Raw genomic sequence first — 17,316 nt, forward strand, 5'->3', positions numbered from 1 at the left:
CCTTAAGAAATATATCTAACGCCTTGAATATATTTAATGAATTGGCCTCAACTGCCTTCTGTGGTAGAGAATTCCACAGGTTCACCACTCTCTGGGTGAAGAAATTCCTCCTCTCTGGCTTACCCCTTATCTTTAGACTGTGAGCCCTGGTTCTGGACTCCCAGCCATCGGGAACATTCAAGTTGCCTGGCCCATGTCAGCTCCACGAGCCTGACCTGCAGCAAGGAGTCACATCTCAATGGAAGTGGAATGACGATCGCTCTTAACACGAGGTCCTTCAGCCAGCAGCTGCAAGCATCAATAGTGCCAGCCAGCATGCAGTTCTCGAAGGTAAAGAAATGCCAGCCCTGTATTTCCACGGGACCATTTCACTGGTATAGGACCCCAGAGACAGGGTCCCAGAGACCGGACTCCCTGACTCCCTTGGTGCTCCTGGCCACTGAAAGCACCAGAAAAACAATCAAGTGAGCTGCCCTTGTGTTATCGGGCAAGAACAACTCACTCATATGCAGTAGGACATGATGAGCTCCACCGATACCACTGGCGCAGTATCAGCCCGGGTATTTTCATATGACTACAGAGACCTGTACAAGATGACAAGAGGTTCTCCAAGCAAGTGGCCTCGCGATGTATTCCACTGTTTCATTTGCTTTGTTGATAACGGCTTCATACAGACTGGAAACCCAAACCCGCCTCCTCCCCCACATTGCTGGAATGGCAGCCTTTCTGTATATGTGCATGTCTGCTGCTTCCTGTTCCCATCACTACTGCCTTCCATTCATCTGCATCAAAGTGCATGTTCCCGCTGTGGAGCCTCACCCATCAGAAGCATCCATCGGGAATCGCAGACACACTCCCCCTTATCTTTCATCTATTCATTTGTCAGACTTACCCTTAAACCCTTGACTCAGCTTGTTATTCGGTTCAGAATGCTGCTTACCTCCCGTGTATTCGTCACCTTGCCACATAGCTCGACGTCATCAGACCTGGGCTGGGTATACAGGGCATAATTTCAAAGTTTACAGCTGAAACAAAACTTGGAAATGTAGTAATTAGTGAGGAGGATAGTAACAGAATTCAGGAGGGCATAGACAGGCTGGTGAATGGGCAGATGAAATTTAACGCAGAGAAGTGTGAAGTGATTCATTTTGGTAGGAAGAATGAGGAGAGGCAATCTGAACTAAACGGTACAATTTTAATGGCAGTCCAGGAACAGAGAGACCTGAGGGTGTATGTACGCAGCCTTTGAAGGTGGCAGGACAATTTGAGGAGGCTGTAAAAAACCACACGGGATCCCTGGCTTTACAAATAGAGGCAAAGAGCACAAAACAAGGAATTATGCTAAACCTTTAGAAAATACTGGTTAGGCCCCAGCTGGAGTATTGTGGCCAATTCTGGGCACCACACTTTAGGAAGGGTGTCCAGGCCTTGTAGAGGGTGCGGAGGAGATTCACTAGAACTGTTCCAGGGATGAGGGACTTCAGTTACACACCTCCGTACCATCTTCTCAGGAGGCGGGTCCCCGACTCGCGCTGGGACCCGTCTCCTCGAGGCAGGAAGGGGATTACAAGCACTTAACTGCCTGTTAACATTTGTTAACAGGCAGTTAAGAGGATTATCCCCATTTTACCAACACAAGTGCGGGCTGCCCGACGTCGGGAAACCCCGCCAGGGTCAGCGAGGCAAGCAGTGGGTCTGCGGGGGTCGGAGGGGTGCAAAAGTGTGCTGTGGAGGTGAGTGATGGGTGCAAGTGTGGAGAGGTAAGTATGGGAGGTGAGTGGAAAGTGTTAGAAAAAGTTTCCTTACCTTTGTTTCTTCCTACAGGTTTCAACCATTGGGGATCCGGAGGCTCCGACATCTCACCGGCAGAGATGACAGAATTGCTGCTGCATTCTCCGATGCAACAGCCATCTGATTTCTGCTCAGGAATGAGGTTTGGTGAGTCTTGAGTACAAGGACTCACCAAAGAACAGAGAATGTCAGTGTTTGACAGATTCACAGAGCTGTCAAACGCTGATAATTTGACAGATGAAACGTCATACGCTGACGTATTCTGTCACCGGCTTTCCCTTAATGGGCCTGCTAAACCCGCAGGGTGGGCTTAACAAGGTCAATCAAGGGAAAATAGCGTGGGTTGGCTGGACATCGTTGGGGGGCGGGACTGAAACCCAACAAGCAGCAGTCTCACCCCCAACGCACCCCCATTGATAAAATTCCCCCCAATGTTTCCACTTGTGGGGAAGAGCATAACTAGAGGCCATCAATATAAGATAGTCACCAATAAATCCAATAGGGAATTCAGAAGAAACTTCTTTACCCAGAGAGTGGTGAGAATGTGGAACTCGCTACCACAGGGAGTGGTTGAAGCGAATAGTATCGATGCATTTAAGGGGAGGCTGGATAAACATATGAGGGAGAAGGGAATAGAGGGTTATGCTGATAGATTTAGATGAGGAAAGACGGGAGGAGGCTCGAGTGAAGCATAAATGCCGGCATGGACTGGCTGAGCCGTATATCCTATGTTACCCTATGTTAAACCCTCACCCTGGGATTTGGGACAGGACCACGAGAATGCGGAGGTCCCACCCAGCCACACTTCAACCCCTCCTCAGAGTCCACGGGACTTTAAAGCGCCAGCATTTATGCAAAGTCAAAAAGTGCTCCTGGTTTATTTTTGTATTTTTTTGTTGACGCCAGCCTGATGTGAATTTCCAGATTTACAGCTGGCTCCAGAGGTGGGAACTCCAAGAATCATCTCTGTAACCTCCTCCAGTCCTACAACCCTCCGAGATCTTTGTGCTTCTCCAATTCTGGCTTCTTGCACATCCCCAATTTCCTTGGCTACCCCATTGGCGGCCGTGCCTTCTGTTGCCTGGGCCCCAAGCTCTGGAATTCCCTCCCTAAACCTCTCCGCCTCTCCACCTCTCTCTCCTCCTTTAAGACGCTCCTTAAAACCTACCTCTTTGACCAAGCTTTTGGTCACCTGTCTTAATATCTCCTTATGTGGCTCGGTGCCACATATTGTCTGATAACGCTTCTGTGAAGCACCTTGGGATCTTTTACTACGTTAAAGGTGCTATATAAATATAAGTTGTTGTTGAAGTAATTGCGTATTTACAATACAGATTGGGCCATGGACCCAGTGCGAGTCATTCTGAGGTTTTGGCATGAAAGAGGTTGTAAACTTCAGTGGTGTCTGTAGGTACACCAATAATACCCGAGATTCTCATGGTGGGAGCAAAGTCTTTGGTGTGGAGTTTGAACCTGACTCGCCCGGCGGGAAGCTGACCGGATCGGATCAGCCGCCCGATTTGCACCCGGCCCGATGACTTCAATGGAAAGCAAAATCGGGCAGCCGGTCCAATCCAGTCAGCTCCCCGCCGGGCGAGTCAGGTTCAAATTACCCCCCAAATTCATCTTCCGCACTGGGCCATTCCAACTGGCAGCAGAGATTTCTCCCATCTACGCACATCCGAACTGTTTGCCCTTTTGGAAGATCAGCCCTCTGGACGCTGATGGATATCACCTCATGCTGGGCTCCCAGTCTCGACCAGACTCTCAGCTGCTAACCATCTGCTCTCTATTTTTACAGCTAATTAAGCTGCTGAAAGATTTTGGAAGACTAAAAACGAGGCTAGCTATTAAAACTCGGCAACGTTTGGAGGTTTACATATGAAGCAATTTATTCTCCGCATGCCTTGCTGCAAGCTACCAATTAAACATTGACCCACAGGGGAAAGGGGAAGGGTAGGATCAGCACAGGAGTAACACTGGGTGAGCACCTCCTCGTGGCTGAATCAAGAGCAGTGTTGGTGGAGGGCTGGAAGGAGGCAGAAAGTCTGTAGCAAAAGAAAAAGCAAATGCTGGAAGTCTGAAATAGAAGCAGGGCATGCTGGCTGAATAAACGTCTCTCTAGGGAAGCAAAAGGTTAACGTTGCGGGGGTAGACCCTTCTTCAGAAGCAAGAGCTGAAAGGTAAGTGAGTTTTTTTAATGGGGTTTAAAAAAACAAAATGGAAGGGGAAGAGGAAAGAAGCAGCTGATGCTCCCATCACAGAGAGGACGTTCATTGGTCGAATGGGCAGCAAAATGCTTAATAGAGAAGCAGGAATCCATTAAATGATATGAAAGATCATCTCAGTGCGACAATGGAAAAGCGTCAACAGATTAAAATAAGACAGAAATACCTGACGGTGAAAGAGGATGTGAGGGCCCGGCACGAGGGAGAAAATGGGGACGATTTTAAGGAGAGCTGCAGATACAAAAAGTCTGAAATGTGTGTTGGCCGAAAGATTGGACAAAAATGCAAATACATTCCTTAAAAATGGGGAGGAAATGTCTGTGGAATATAGTTCATGTTCCAGGGTGTGGGAGTGAGGCACATCTCCACTGGAAGTGATCAGTGATTGGGAAGGATTGAGAAGAGATTACCTCACATTCAAAAATATAATCGTGGAAGATTGTTGAAATACTGCAGTGATCTGCTCGAAACAGTATCAACTATTGGGTAGTTTTTTTCTCAATCATTGTTCCCTTATTAAAATGAATGATTTAGGTACTTTCTGCGCACAAGTAATGGATCTCACCTGGAGCAAAATGACACGAAGCATCTCGTAGCATTTGTGCAGTAAGCATGTGTTTTCCCCACCTTCTCGGAATGCCATTCCCAAGCTGAGACAGGAGCCACTTACCCTGCTACTGTGCACAAGAGCAGCCTGGTCAACTGGTCAAAGTTGCCCTGCATTTCTGTGCCAAAGTGCCTCTAGGTGTCCTTTGACAGCCCGGTAAGAAATGATGGACAGAGTCCTGTATGAGAAAGGATGGAGACAGCTCTGTCCTTCCATCCATGATGTATCATCATGTTATTTATATTTTGTATATAACATCTATCGATATAGCACTTTGATAGCACTCTCACCTCCGAGTCAGAGCAGCATGGGTTCAAGACCTACTCCAGGGACATAATCTAGGCTGAGCCTGAAGTCTTTTGGATGAGACATTTAACCAAGGCTGTGTTTAGCTTGATTTAAAGATCCCAGAGCACTATTCAAAGATGCATATCCCTCAACCAACACCTCCAAAATTAGAGTAGCTGGTCATCTATCTCGTTTGCTGTTTGTGGGAGCTTGCTGTGCATAAATTGGCTGATGCGTTTAGCTACATTACAGCAGTGACTGTACTTCAGAAGTAATTAATTGGCTGTAAAGCGCTTTGAGCCATCCTGCTGATGTGAAAGGTGCTATATAAATGCAACTTTTTTCTTTCTCAGCACCTAGCCAAGAACGAGAAGACTTAAAACAACCGTTATACACTAACTACCTGAAGTCACTACAGGTGTGGAGGCAGCACAGAGCTTCCATTTCACAGGACTTCTCCCAACCACAATTGATGTGTTGAAAGAAACACTTTACTTGCTGTGGCAGGAGTCCAGAACTTAGTCGGGGCTGAAATTGGCCTTTGCCAGGAGCACATAGCGAATCGACAGCCCATTTTACACCGCCTTGACTTCAATAGAAAAGAAAAACAGGCACCGTATAGAATGAGCTGCCAATTCGCTTAGAGCATTTTCTACACTACTGGCGAAGACCAATTTCACTCCCAATCTTCAGCAACTGTACAACTTGAGAGCAATCAAATGAAAAGTAGTGCCCTACTTTCATAGTGAACTACTGTACCTAGAATCTTAGCTCATTGCGTCCGTGCCAGCTCTTTGAAAGGGCTATCCAATTAGTCCCACTCTGTCCCCGTAGCCCAGTAATTTTTTTTCCCCTTCAAGTATTTATCCAATTCGCTTTTGAAAGTTACTATTCAATCTGCTTCCACCGCTCTTTCAGGCAGCGCATTCCAGATCACAACAACTCGCTGCGTAAAGAAATGTTTCCTCATGTCGCCACTGGTTCTTTTGCCAATCACCTTAAACCTGTGTCCTCTGGTTATCGACCCTTTAGCCACTGGGACCAGCTTCTCCTTATTTACTCTATCAAAACCCTTCATGATTTTGAACACCTCTATCAAATCCCCCCTTAACCTTCTCTACTCCGAGGAGAATAACCCCAGCTTCTCCAGTCTCTCCACATAACTGAAGTCCCTCATCCCTGGTACCATTCCAGTAAATCTCCTCTGCACCCTCTCCAAGGCCTTGACATCCTTCCTAAAGTGTGGTGCCCAGAATTGAACACAATACTCCGGCTGAGGCCTAACCAATGATTTGTGAAGGTTCAGCATAACTTCCTTGCTTTTGTACTTTATGCCTCTATTAATAAAGCCAAGGATCCCGTATGCTTTTTTTTAACAGCCTTCTCAACTTGCCCTGCCACCTTCAATGATTTGTGTACGTACACCCCCTGGTCTCTGTTCCTGCACCACCTTGAAAATTATACCACTTAGTTTATATTGCCTCTCCTCATTCTTCCTACCAAAATGAATCGCCAATATCCTCCTGAAGTCTGTTACTACCCTGGATCCATGCTTGCAGGAACCCCCCCAACCTATGTCCTGCTTATTATTGAAGTAATTCGGTGAACAGTTCTAAGTAGGCCGTGTGACAGCCTCTTCAGAAAAGTTGTATTGAGGTTGTCTGACCCTGTCTGGAGCAGTAGCCAATTGGCTTTCATACAGCACAACCAGATGGTGGCCTTGGGAAACCGCGAGCCACAGTCATGCTCCTAGTTTATTAAATTGCATTGTAGCTGTGCAAAAAAAAATCTAAAGTATAAGCACTGGCAATAATCCACACCCACACTTCAGATGTTTTGAAATGTATTGGAAGTTCTCTTGCAAGATACACATTAAAAGCCAGCTGTTTAAGTGTTTCTGTGAGGCTATTTGCAGACTTCTCTCAGACTGAGAAAAACATGTTTGATCACAAATGTTTCACGAGTAAATTTGTTTGATATTTGTATTTCACCAGCTTTAAAGGATTCGACAAAACAATCCATCAACAGCGATTGGAAGATTGAGCTTCCTGGGGAGTTTCCAATGGCAGGGACCACGGTCCGTTATGTGCGACGGGGGCTATGGGAAAAGATGTCCGCCAAGGGACCAACCAAAACACCGCTTCACTTAATGGTAGCCCTCGAATCTTTCTGTCTTCTCCTTTAGGCTGCTGAGCTCCCAATGGATCTTTCCTAATTTAATACTTTTTTTTGGGAAGCTATTATGACTAAGAGATTACTTTTGGTTGCATGTTAATACTCAGACCTGGTACAAACAGGAAGGATGTCACTTTAGCAGTGACTATCTTGACAGGAGTCTCGTAACCTTTTGCGGATTGTATTTCATTGGTGTCCAGGTACTCGGTAAGGTTTGACACACGGAGAGAGAGAGAGAAACAAGCGGTGAGATTCTGCTAGGCCACAGATCAGTGTGGGAGATGGAACCCAATTTTCTACGATTTTAATCGCTCCACCATTGATGGCCGTGCCTCCAGCTGCCAAGACCCTAAGCTCTGGAATTCCCTCCCTAAACCTCTCCACCTCTCTTTCCTCCTTTAAGACGCTCCTTAAAACCTATCTCTTTGAACAAGCTTTTTACATCAGTATATTACACCTGCCCTAACATCTCCTTATGTGGCTCGGTGTCAAATTTTGTTTTATTACGCTCCTGTGAAGCGCCTTGGGACGCGTTACTACGTTAAAGGCGCTGTATAAATGCAAGTTGTTGTTGTTTTCCTCATCGCAGTTTAAACATTTGTTCTCAGGATGTGGGCGAAGCTGGTGAGGCCGCATTTATTGCCCGTCCTTAGTTGCCCTGAGGTTCTTGGTCATTTCAGAGAGCATTAAGAGTCGACGGTTCAGGGTTCCTTTCTCCGACAGACACTGTTGACAGTCCGGCACCTTTCATGGTCTGTTTGACCTGGGGCCAGCCCACACATTCCCACAATTACTGAATTCAATTCCTGAGCTTGCCAAGCTAGGATCTCACCTCACTATCTCGGAGTTGCTAGTCCAGTGCCTCAACCGTTAGACTGCCATACGCGCATAACAAATAGAGTACGCTTGCCCAGTGCACCATTAATGTTATCAGTATATTACAGCTGTAAAATCTGTGCTCTGAAGCGTTGCAGCGACATATCCATCGATGCACAGGGACATGAACGAGTAGAATCTTTGAATTTTACAGCCCAGAAGGAGGCCATTCGACCCATCACACCGGTACTGGCTCTCTGAGAGAGCTGTCCACAGAGTCCCATTACCCAGCTTTTTCCCAATTTTTTTTATTTTCAAATGTTTTTTCACATTTAAAAGCCATTCTGGATTTTGCTTCCAAACTGTTTCTGATCGTGTAATCCATGTCCTAACAACCCTCTGCATAAAGACATTCTCCTAGCCTGTCCCTTTCTTATTTTGTCGCTGATGTCTCTCCTTCTGGTATTCTGTACTCCAAGAGGAGAGAATTCTTCAATAATGGGTTTGGTGTATCTGCAGATCGACACGACACCCCTGGTTCATTTTGTTAATGGGTACAAGCGGCCTTAGGGTGATGTCGCACAGTGACTGTGCTAGGAACATGGGAACAGGAAGAGGCCATCCAACTACCTCGAGCCTGCTCCGCCATTCAACTAGATTATGGGTGATCTGTACCTCAACTCCATTTACCTGCCTTTGCTCCATGTCCCTTGATACCTTTACCTAACAAAAACCTGTCAATCTCAGTCTTGAAAGCTCCAATTGACCCCCCGGCATCCACAGCCTTTTTGGGAGCGAGAGTTCCAGATTTCTACTCCAATCCTGTGCTTGTGTCTATACCGCTTTTTAAACCAACTTGGCGTTAGCTTTGACCAATTGGAAATTTAAATCCAAATCCTCTACCAAATAATATCGGTGCCATGCAATAACTTTATGCTTCTCATTTTTAAGGTGCTGCTACTTACTCTATATCTGCCGTGTATTACTGCACCGTGGTTTGCAAGGGGTTAAAATATACTCTAATCAATGCTCCAGAGTGTTATTGTGTGCACTGCATATCATAGAAATCATAGAAACCCCACAGTGCAGATAGAGGCCATTTCGGCCCATCGAGCCTGCACCGACACATATTCCACCCGATCCCCGTAACCCCACGTATTTAATCCCCCCTAACACTAAGGGTCAATTTTTATCATAGCCAATCAACCTAACCCGCACATCTTTGGACTGTGGGAGGAAACCGGAGCACCCGGAGGAAACCCACGCAAACACGGGGAGAATGTGCAAACTCCACACAGACAGTCGCCCGAGGCCGGATTCGAACCCGGGTCCCTGGCGCTGTGAGGCAACAGTGCTAACAGGGCTACATTTTCTACCCGTTGACTATGAAAGGTCAGGAAAATCTAGCCCACAGCAATGTCTTGGGGGTTGAAATTAGGGGGATATCGATCAGTTTAAGTTTACAATGATAACGAGCTAAAATGCCAGTGAGCGCTTTTCATTGATTTTACGCAGATCCCGGCCCGTGCTCAAGCAGGGGAAGTATTTGTACCTGATTCCCCAGTAGCTGATAACATTGACTGTCTGTGGATCGGTGATATTTAGTTTTAAATCTGACATCCAAATTTAAGCCTTTCAGTCCAAGACACCAGCACGAGATGAGCTGCTATTGTGGCAGAACCACTGAATGACTCTGGCTAACTGTATATAATTCTCTTTAACGATGTTCTAACACCAGCCTAAACCTGTACCATTGTGTTAGGCATTACTGTGTTTTGTATATAGAGTTTGCATGTATGGGGCGTGGCCCCTTTAAGAGCACGGGAAAACGCGGGCGAGCGCGGGAAAACGCGATGACGTCACATCGCAAACCACGGAACTGCCCAGTCAGTCCTCATGGCATCTCCTTTGAGTAAAGACCTGTTTGATTGTTCTCCTGTGTCAATCTCCGTTATTCGTAGGAATTCGTTAATTCCTACACTATCATTTATTTCAAGAATGCCATTTTTAAATTGGAAAATCTTGGGTCTTATCTGCGCTGTTGGGGATTTCGATCTAAAATAGTCCACACGGACTGCAGTGGTTCCAGGAAAAGGCTCAGCTTCTCGAGGGCAAATATGAATGGGCAATAAATGCTGGTCTTGCCAGCGATGGCCACATCCCCAGAATGATTTTTTTTTAAACGTCTCTGTTTCACAATATTGTGGTCTGTCGAGAAGATGGTGGGCAATCACAGTGCCACGGGACTGCAGTGCTTGCATTGCTGCCTTGCGGGGGACAAGAGGATTGTCGCTCGTTAAAGCAGTGCTAACACACTGCGCTCTGAGTCAATTCATCCCCAAATGTGCTGGAAGCGGCCATTAACCCCCTCACATACCTGAGCCAGATTAAGAGGTAAAATATGAACTGAAGAAGCTGATTGCCACTTAGTTAAAGTGTTGCAGGAAATTGCTGATTGATCAATAATGAGAACTTTCTGAAGAAGCTACTGGCGGTTATGGAATGTGTCTTTACTAAATCAGTTCATCTAAAATTGGCCGTGGCAAGAAGGCTGAGGTGTGGGTCTGACTGCACAAGTTTCCAGTAAAAATTCGAGCAGGTACTGAATGGAGCTTTTTTGACTTGAAGGACATAATCCAAGGTAGCTACTGTATTCCTGTTTGCATGAATAAAGAATGGCAGTTGAATAAGTGGTTCACGGTCTGCCTTCGCATTCTAGCATCAGTTTTAAAGGTCACTTGTTTCATCAAAGGAAAAGAGTCGGAGTTTAATGAGATTAGATTTTACATACAGCTGCGTTCCTGCCCAGCAATTAAAGCTGTTACACACACCTGCCAGCAAAAGCTGACTAATGATGTTGACAACTCAACCCCGGCCTTTTTTGAATCTCGGCCTATGGCTTGTAGCTACATACAAGGTGCCGCCAGCGATCATCTGCAGACTTATATATTTTTTAAATTCATTCTCGGCATGCAGACGTCGCTGGCAGGGTTGGCATTTATTGCCCTGAGATGGTGGTGCTGAGCCGCCTTCTTTAACCGTTGCAATAGTGGTTTGGTACAACTGCCAGGCTACTTCAAAGGGCAATTAGGAGTCAACCACCTTGGTGTGGGTCTGGAGTCACATATAGGCCCAGACCGGGTAAGGACGGCAGGTTTCCTTCCCTAAAGGACATTAGTGACCCAGATGGGTTTTTCCAACAATCCGACAGCTTCATGGTCACCATTACTGATATAAGCAAGATACCAGATTTTACAACTGATCTCAAGTTCTGAAACTGCCATGGTGGGATTTGAACCCGGATTTTACCGGATTAGTAGTCTAGGCCTCTAGGGTTACGAGTCCAGTAACATAACCACTGCACTAATGTATGCTCTAACTGCTATCACCAAATCCATAAATATAGACGGGTTGATGCCTTTATCTCCAGCCCCTGCATGCCCCATGCTGCACCTGCTGACCACTGGGCACAGGGAGTTGCCTTGGCCCCTCCCCACCACCCCAACCCTGGCCACATGCTCTTTCGCCCCTTGTTAAGGGGACCTAGCAAGAATTTTTAAAAGGCTTGACTGCAGGCCGCTTGGACCTTTCCCCGGTGAGCCCCCTTGTTCTGGGGCGGGCCGCCACAACTGACTCATGTGCCAGCCTCTGGTACTGCACCTGGGAAATGGGGCTTCCCGGTTTCAGGGAATCCCCCGCCTCCTCCTTGGTGTCGATGTTTTGTACAGGGTGGGCGTAGCCTCTGTCCCTGACAAAGGAGGCCGGGAAATCCCAGAAACAGGATTTGTGCTCCCAGACAGACAAATGATGTCAGCAATTTAAAATGTTTGGATTCTTTGTTGACAGTGTAAAATGTTGCTGTAATTTCACCACACTCCCTTGCGAAGAGTGATGCGAGCTGGCTTCTGCAAACTGACAGCAAAACCCGAAAAATAAGGACACTTTCAGCTTCACTGGACGCCCCAACATGTTTCCATTTCACACATCAGCCAACACATTTTCCCTGCTCTAAACCGTTAGTACATAACCTATATAAAGATCAATGATGGTGGAGCCAAGCCCAACCATCTTCAGCCAGAAGTGCCGAGTGGATGATCCATATCGGCCTCCTCCTGAGGTCCCCACCATCACAGAAGCCAATCTTCAGCCAATTCGATTCACTCCACATGATATCAAGAAATGGCTGAGCACACTGGATACAGCAAAGGCAATGGGCCCCGACAACATCCCGGCTGTCGTGCTGAAGACTTGTGCTCCAGAACTAGCCGCGCCTCTAGCCAAGCTGTTCCAGTACAGCTACAACACTGGCATCTACCTGACAATGTGGAAAACTGCCCAGGTATGTCCTGTCCACAAAAAGCAGGACAAATCCAATTCAACCAATTACCGCCCTATCAGTCTACTCTCAGTCATCGACAGTGCTATCAAGCGGCACTTACTCACCAATAACCTGCCCACTGATGCCCAGTTTGGGTTCTGCCAAGACCACTGACATCAAGACAGCATTTGACCGAGTGTGGCATCAAGGAGCCCTAGTAAAACTGAATTCAATGAGAATCGGAGGGAAAATGCTCCAATAGCTGGAGTCATACCTAGCACAAAGGAAGATGGTTGTGGTGGTCGAAGGTTAATCATCACAGCCCAGGACATCGCTGCAGGAGTTCCTCAGGGCAGTGTCCTAGGCTCAACAATCTTCAGCTGCTTCATCAATGATCTTCCCTCCAACATAAGGTCAGAAATGGGGATGTTCGCTGATGACTGCACAGTGTTCAGTGCCATTCACAACTCCTCGGATAATGAAGCAGTCCATGCCCACGTGCAACAAGACCTGGATGATGTTCAGGCTTGGGCTGATAAGTGGCAGGTAACATTCGCGCCACAGAAGTGCCAGGCAATGACTATCTCCAACAAACGAGAGTCTAACCACCGCCCCTTGACATTCAACAGCATTACCATCGCCTAATCCCTCTCCATCAACATCCTGGGGACCACCATTGATCAGAAACTTAATTGGACCAGCCACATAAATACTGTGGAAACAAGAGCAGGTCAGAGGTTGGGTATTCTGCGGCGAGTGTCTCACCTCCTGACTCCCCAAAGCCTTTCCACCATCTAGAAGGCACAAGTCAGGAGTGTGATGGAATACTCTCCACTTGCCTGGATGAGTGCAGCTCCAACAACACTCCAGGGGGGAAAAATTCAGTTGGTAGCGCCTCTCATTAGCGCCTTAATAGGGCGCCAAGTGGGGCGCAAAGCAACTAGCGCCCGGGCATGGCGATATCTGCGCCTCTCACGAAATTGACCGGACATTTTGCGGCGGTGCCAAACAATACCGCCTGATCTCCTGCGCTCGCAGATCTTGACGTCATTCGTGCAACGCCCTTGTGATGCCCCGGACCGGAAATTCAGTGGCGCCCCCCTCCTTTCCGCCTGGCACAACCAACGACAGGTTGACTGGAACGCTTCCCAGTCACTGTGGGGCTGGGGGGGGCGCTATTTAAAGGGGGCCTCTTCCTGGCTTTTGTGTGGTAGCCATTTTTGCACCACTCGTTCTAAGAGAGAGAGATTTTGAGAGAGACAAAGAGAGAAAGAGAGACTTCTGCATTGAGTCAATGCTGTCTGAGGTAGTTTTGGCTTCTGACCATAACTTTGCAGGTACTTTGCTTTTTGACCTTCATAACTTTGATTGCTTAGATACTATGGGGGCTGCAATGGATGGGAACGTCGTCCTTCTCCATCACATTCGGAGGGCACAGAGACACAGAGAGAGAGTGGCAATCATGGCCAGACGGAGGAGGGCCAACAGGCCTCTGTACAGGAGACCTTACCCTCCCAGGGTTTTTCGCCAACAGTTCTCCTACATTAATATGTCTGAGGAGCAGTGTTTGCGAAGGCTGCGCTTCAGCAAGGAGGTGGTCACTGAGCTCTGCCACCTGCTTCAGCCAAATCTGCAGCCTCAACTGAGGAGCAGGACGTCTCTGTCGGTGGCAGTGAAGATAACAGTGACTCTCAACTTTTATGTCACTGGCTCATTTCAATCAGCTACTGGGGACATTGCCAATATCTCCCAGTTCACGGTGCATTGCTGCATCCGTCAGGTAACAAATGCCCTCTTTAAAAGGAGACGAGAGTACATCTCTTTCCCCATGGCCCCGGACAAGCAGCAAGAACGCGCAATGAGCTTTGCAATGATAGCGGGCTTCCCCATGGTGCAGGGCACCATTGACTGCACACATGTGGCTTTGCATGCGCCGCAAGACAATGCCGAGGATTTCCGCAACCGAAAGGGCTTCCATTCCTTAAACGTTCAGTTGGCCTGTGACCACAGACAGCTGATACTCGCTGTCAATACCCACTTTCCTGGTAGCAGCCACGATGCCTTCATCCTGCACCAGACTTCTGTGACAGACCTTTTCCAGGCACCGCATCACCCAGACGGTTGGCTTCTCGGGGACAAGGGATATCCTCTGTGCACCTGGCTGATGACACCGCTCAGTACGCCCAGCACTCCTGTTGAGCTACGATACAATGAGAGCCATCAAGCTACCAGGAACATCGTTGAGCACACAATCAGTGTGCTCAAGCAACGGTTCCACTGTCTGGACCATTCTGGAGGAGCCCTTCAGTACTCGCCTGAGTGAGTCTCCCACTTCGTTGTTGTGTGCTGCATGCTGCATAACCTTGCAATCCTCAGGACCCAGCCAATGCCACCAGGCATTGGAGCACCAGCAGAGGAGGAGGAGGAAGAAGAGGAGGAAGATGAGGAGGATGATCATCAGCAGCACCAAGGCGGGAGAGAGGCACACAATGTACAAAGTGGAAGGGCCATCCGTCAAAGACTCATAGCAAGTCGCTTCTAGGCCCCTTCTGAGGAAATGGCTTCTGCCATTCAAACAACCTGAATGAAACCATCCCGCAACCCCTAAGCCGGTCAGGGCAACAATGATTGCAAAGACCAAACATGTACATTTTGAATACAGACACTTCTTTATTTGACAAACTCTGTGGGCTAGAAATTCAGTTGGTTACGCCAGCCGTTAGCGCCTTAGGAGGAGTAGATGTCGAGCGCTAGGCGCTTAGCGCCCGGGCGCAGCGCGATCTGTGCCTCGCCCCAACTTCAGTAGACATTTAGCGCCGGCACAAAGTCTTTGCGCGCGCTCAGCTGCGCGCGCAGATCATGACGTCATTTCCTCGTGCAACGCCCTTTGTGCGCCCCAAACCGGGTCTTCAGTCGCGCCGCCCCATTGTGCGCGTGGCGGCCCTAGCGACTGTTGAGTGGAACGGTGCTCAGCCGATGTGGGCCGCGGGGAGCGCAAATTAAAGGGCACTTCCCCTGCACTATAAAAGGCTGCCATTTTGCAGCACTCATTCTTGTGAAACGGATCTTTGGAGAGAGACCAAGGTAGAGAACTTACTGCTTTGGCCCAACACTAGGACAGGTACTTCTGGCTTCAGGCCACAGCTTTACAATTGTTTTTGGCCTCATTGATATCTCATTGTTTGCCAGCATATTATGGGGGCTGCAATGGGTGTCAACGCTGGCTTTCACAATTACATCCAAAGGGCTCACAGACGCCGTGAGAGAGGGCGAGCCCTGGCTAGACGGAGAGGGGGCAACAGGCGTCGCCAAGGGAGGCCTTACCCACCCAGGGTCTACCGCCAGCAGTTCTCCTATCTCAACATGTCTGACGAGCAGTGTGTTAGGAGGCTGCAATTCCGAAAGGAGGTGGTCACAGAGATCTGCCAGCTGCTTCAGAGAGATCTGCAGCCACAGCTGAGGTGCAGGACGTCTCTGTCGGTGGCAGTGAAGGTGACGGTGGCTCTCAACTTCTATGCCACCGGCTCCTTCCAATCCGCTGCTGGGGACATTGCTAACATCTCCCAGTTCGCCGTGCATTGCTGCATCCGCCAGGTGACCAATGCCCTTTTCAGAAGGAGACGTCAGTTCATCTCCTTCCCCATGACCCTGGACAAGCAGCAACAGCGTGCAATGGGATTTGGAAGAATAGCGCGCTTCCCCATGGTGCAGGGCGCCATTGACTGCATGCATGTGGCTTTGCGGGCACCTGTGGAGAATGCCGAGGATTACCGCAACCGGAAGGGCTACCATTCCCTCAACGTACAGCTGGTGTGTGACCACAGGCAGCTCATCCTAGCTGTCAATGCCCGCTTTCCAGGCAGCAGCCACGATGCCTTTATCCTGCGACAGACTACTGTGGCTGACATGTTCCAGGCACAGCCTCACCCAAGAGGATGGCTTATCGGGGACAAAGGCTATCCTTTGTGTACCTGGCTCATGACCCCGCTCCGCGCGCCCAGGACCCCTGCTGAAGAGGCATACAACGAGAGCCATCAAGCGACCAGGAACATCATCGAACAAACAATTGGCGTCCTGAAGTAACGGTTCCGCTGCATGGATCGTTCAGGCGGAGCCCTGCAGTATTCGCCGGAGCGAGTCTCCCATTTCGTGGTCGTTTGCTGCATGCTGCACAACCTGGCTATCCGCAGGACTCAGGCACTGCCACCACAGATTGGAGCACCACCTCAGGAGGAGGAGTAGGAGGAGGAGGACCAGCACAGGAGGGAGGCACAAGGTGCAAGGGCCGCCCGTCTGCGGCTTATTGAACGTAGGTTCTAGGCACCCTCTCAGGGAATGGCTTGTGCCAATGAAAGAACATGAATGCAGCCGCTCCGCAAGCCCTCAGCCGGTCAAGGCAACAAAAACTTCAAAGTTCAAACATGGACAATCTGAATAAAGAAAATTGTTTATTCCACAAACTCTGTGCCCTTCCCACATGACAAACAAAAACAGAAGAAAAAAAAAAACAGTCAGACACATAACTCGCTCCCACAACCTGGAGAGGATTAACAAAACAGTGAAACAAAAATGACCGTCATCCTCGGCCTTCGTAAAAAACAAACACAACATCCTCGGCCTTCATAAAAACAAACACAACATCCTCGGCCTTCAAAAAAACAAAACATTTGCCCACACCTTCTACTTTTTGGCCCGCGAGGGCGATGCCTTGCACATACTTGTGCGGCCCCTGCCCGCCCTGCTGCTCCTCCTCAATTGGAGCCCAGTGGCTGCAGCAAGGCTGGGGGAAGGCTCCTGAGGGGCACATGGCGAGACGGCAGATGCCCTTGGGGGTCGGCCTGCACGAGCTCTGGCCCTCGAGGGGCCGGCTGGTGACTGCTGCAGCTGTGGCTGGGCGGCATCAGTGTGTCCAGCAGCTGGTGGCAGCTGCACTGGTGGAGTGGCAGTGTTGGCTGCAGGAATGGGGGCAAGTTGGCTGATGGCAGGTGCTTGCTGGTCGCCTGATACAGTGGCAGTCGCCTGGGCCAGCACTGCAGCATGCGCAGCAAACTGCTGAAGGACAGCCCGCTGGGCTGCTGCAGCGCGGCGGGTGC

At 48.8% G+C, this 17,316-nt stretch overlaps 1 protein-coding gene across 1 annotated transcript in view; it reads left to right on the forward strand.

Moving 5' to 3' along the window:
• The window catches only part of adamts17 (ADAM metallopeptidase with thrombospondin type 1 motif, 17), an 821,255-nt gene that overhangs the window by 596,274 nt on the left and 207,665 nt on the right, over positions 1-17,316 (forward strand). The window contains exon 16 of the mRNA XM_085968920.1: positions 6,909-7,066. Within this exon, the coding sequence (XP_085825046.1) occupies positions 6,909-7,066 (158 nt within the window). The remainder of the gene's footprint in view (positions 1-6,908; positions 7,067-17,316) is intronic.

The sequence above is a fragment of the Somniosus microcephalus genome, chromosome 27 (assembly GCF_052327205.1).
Source record: "Somniosus microcephalus isolate GS21.2 chromosome 27, FLI_Smic_1.0, whole genome shotgun sequence".
NCBI classification, from domain to species: domain Eukaryota; kingdom Metazoa; phylum Chordata; class Chondrichthyes; order Squaliformes; family Somniosidae; genus Somniosus; species Somniosus microcephalus.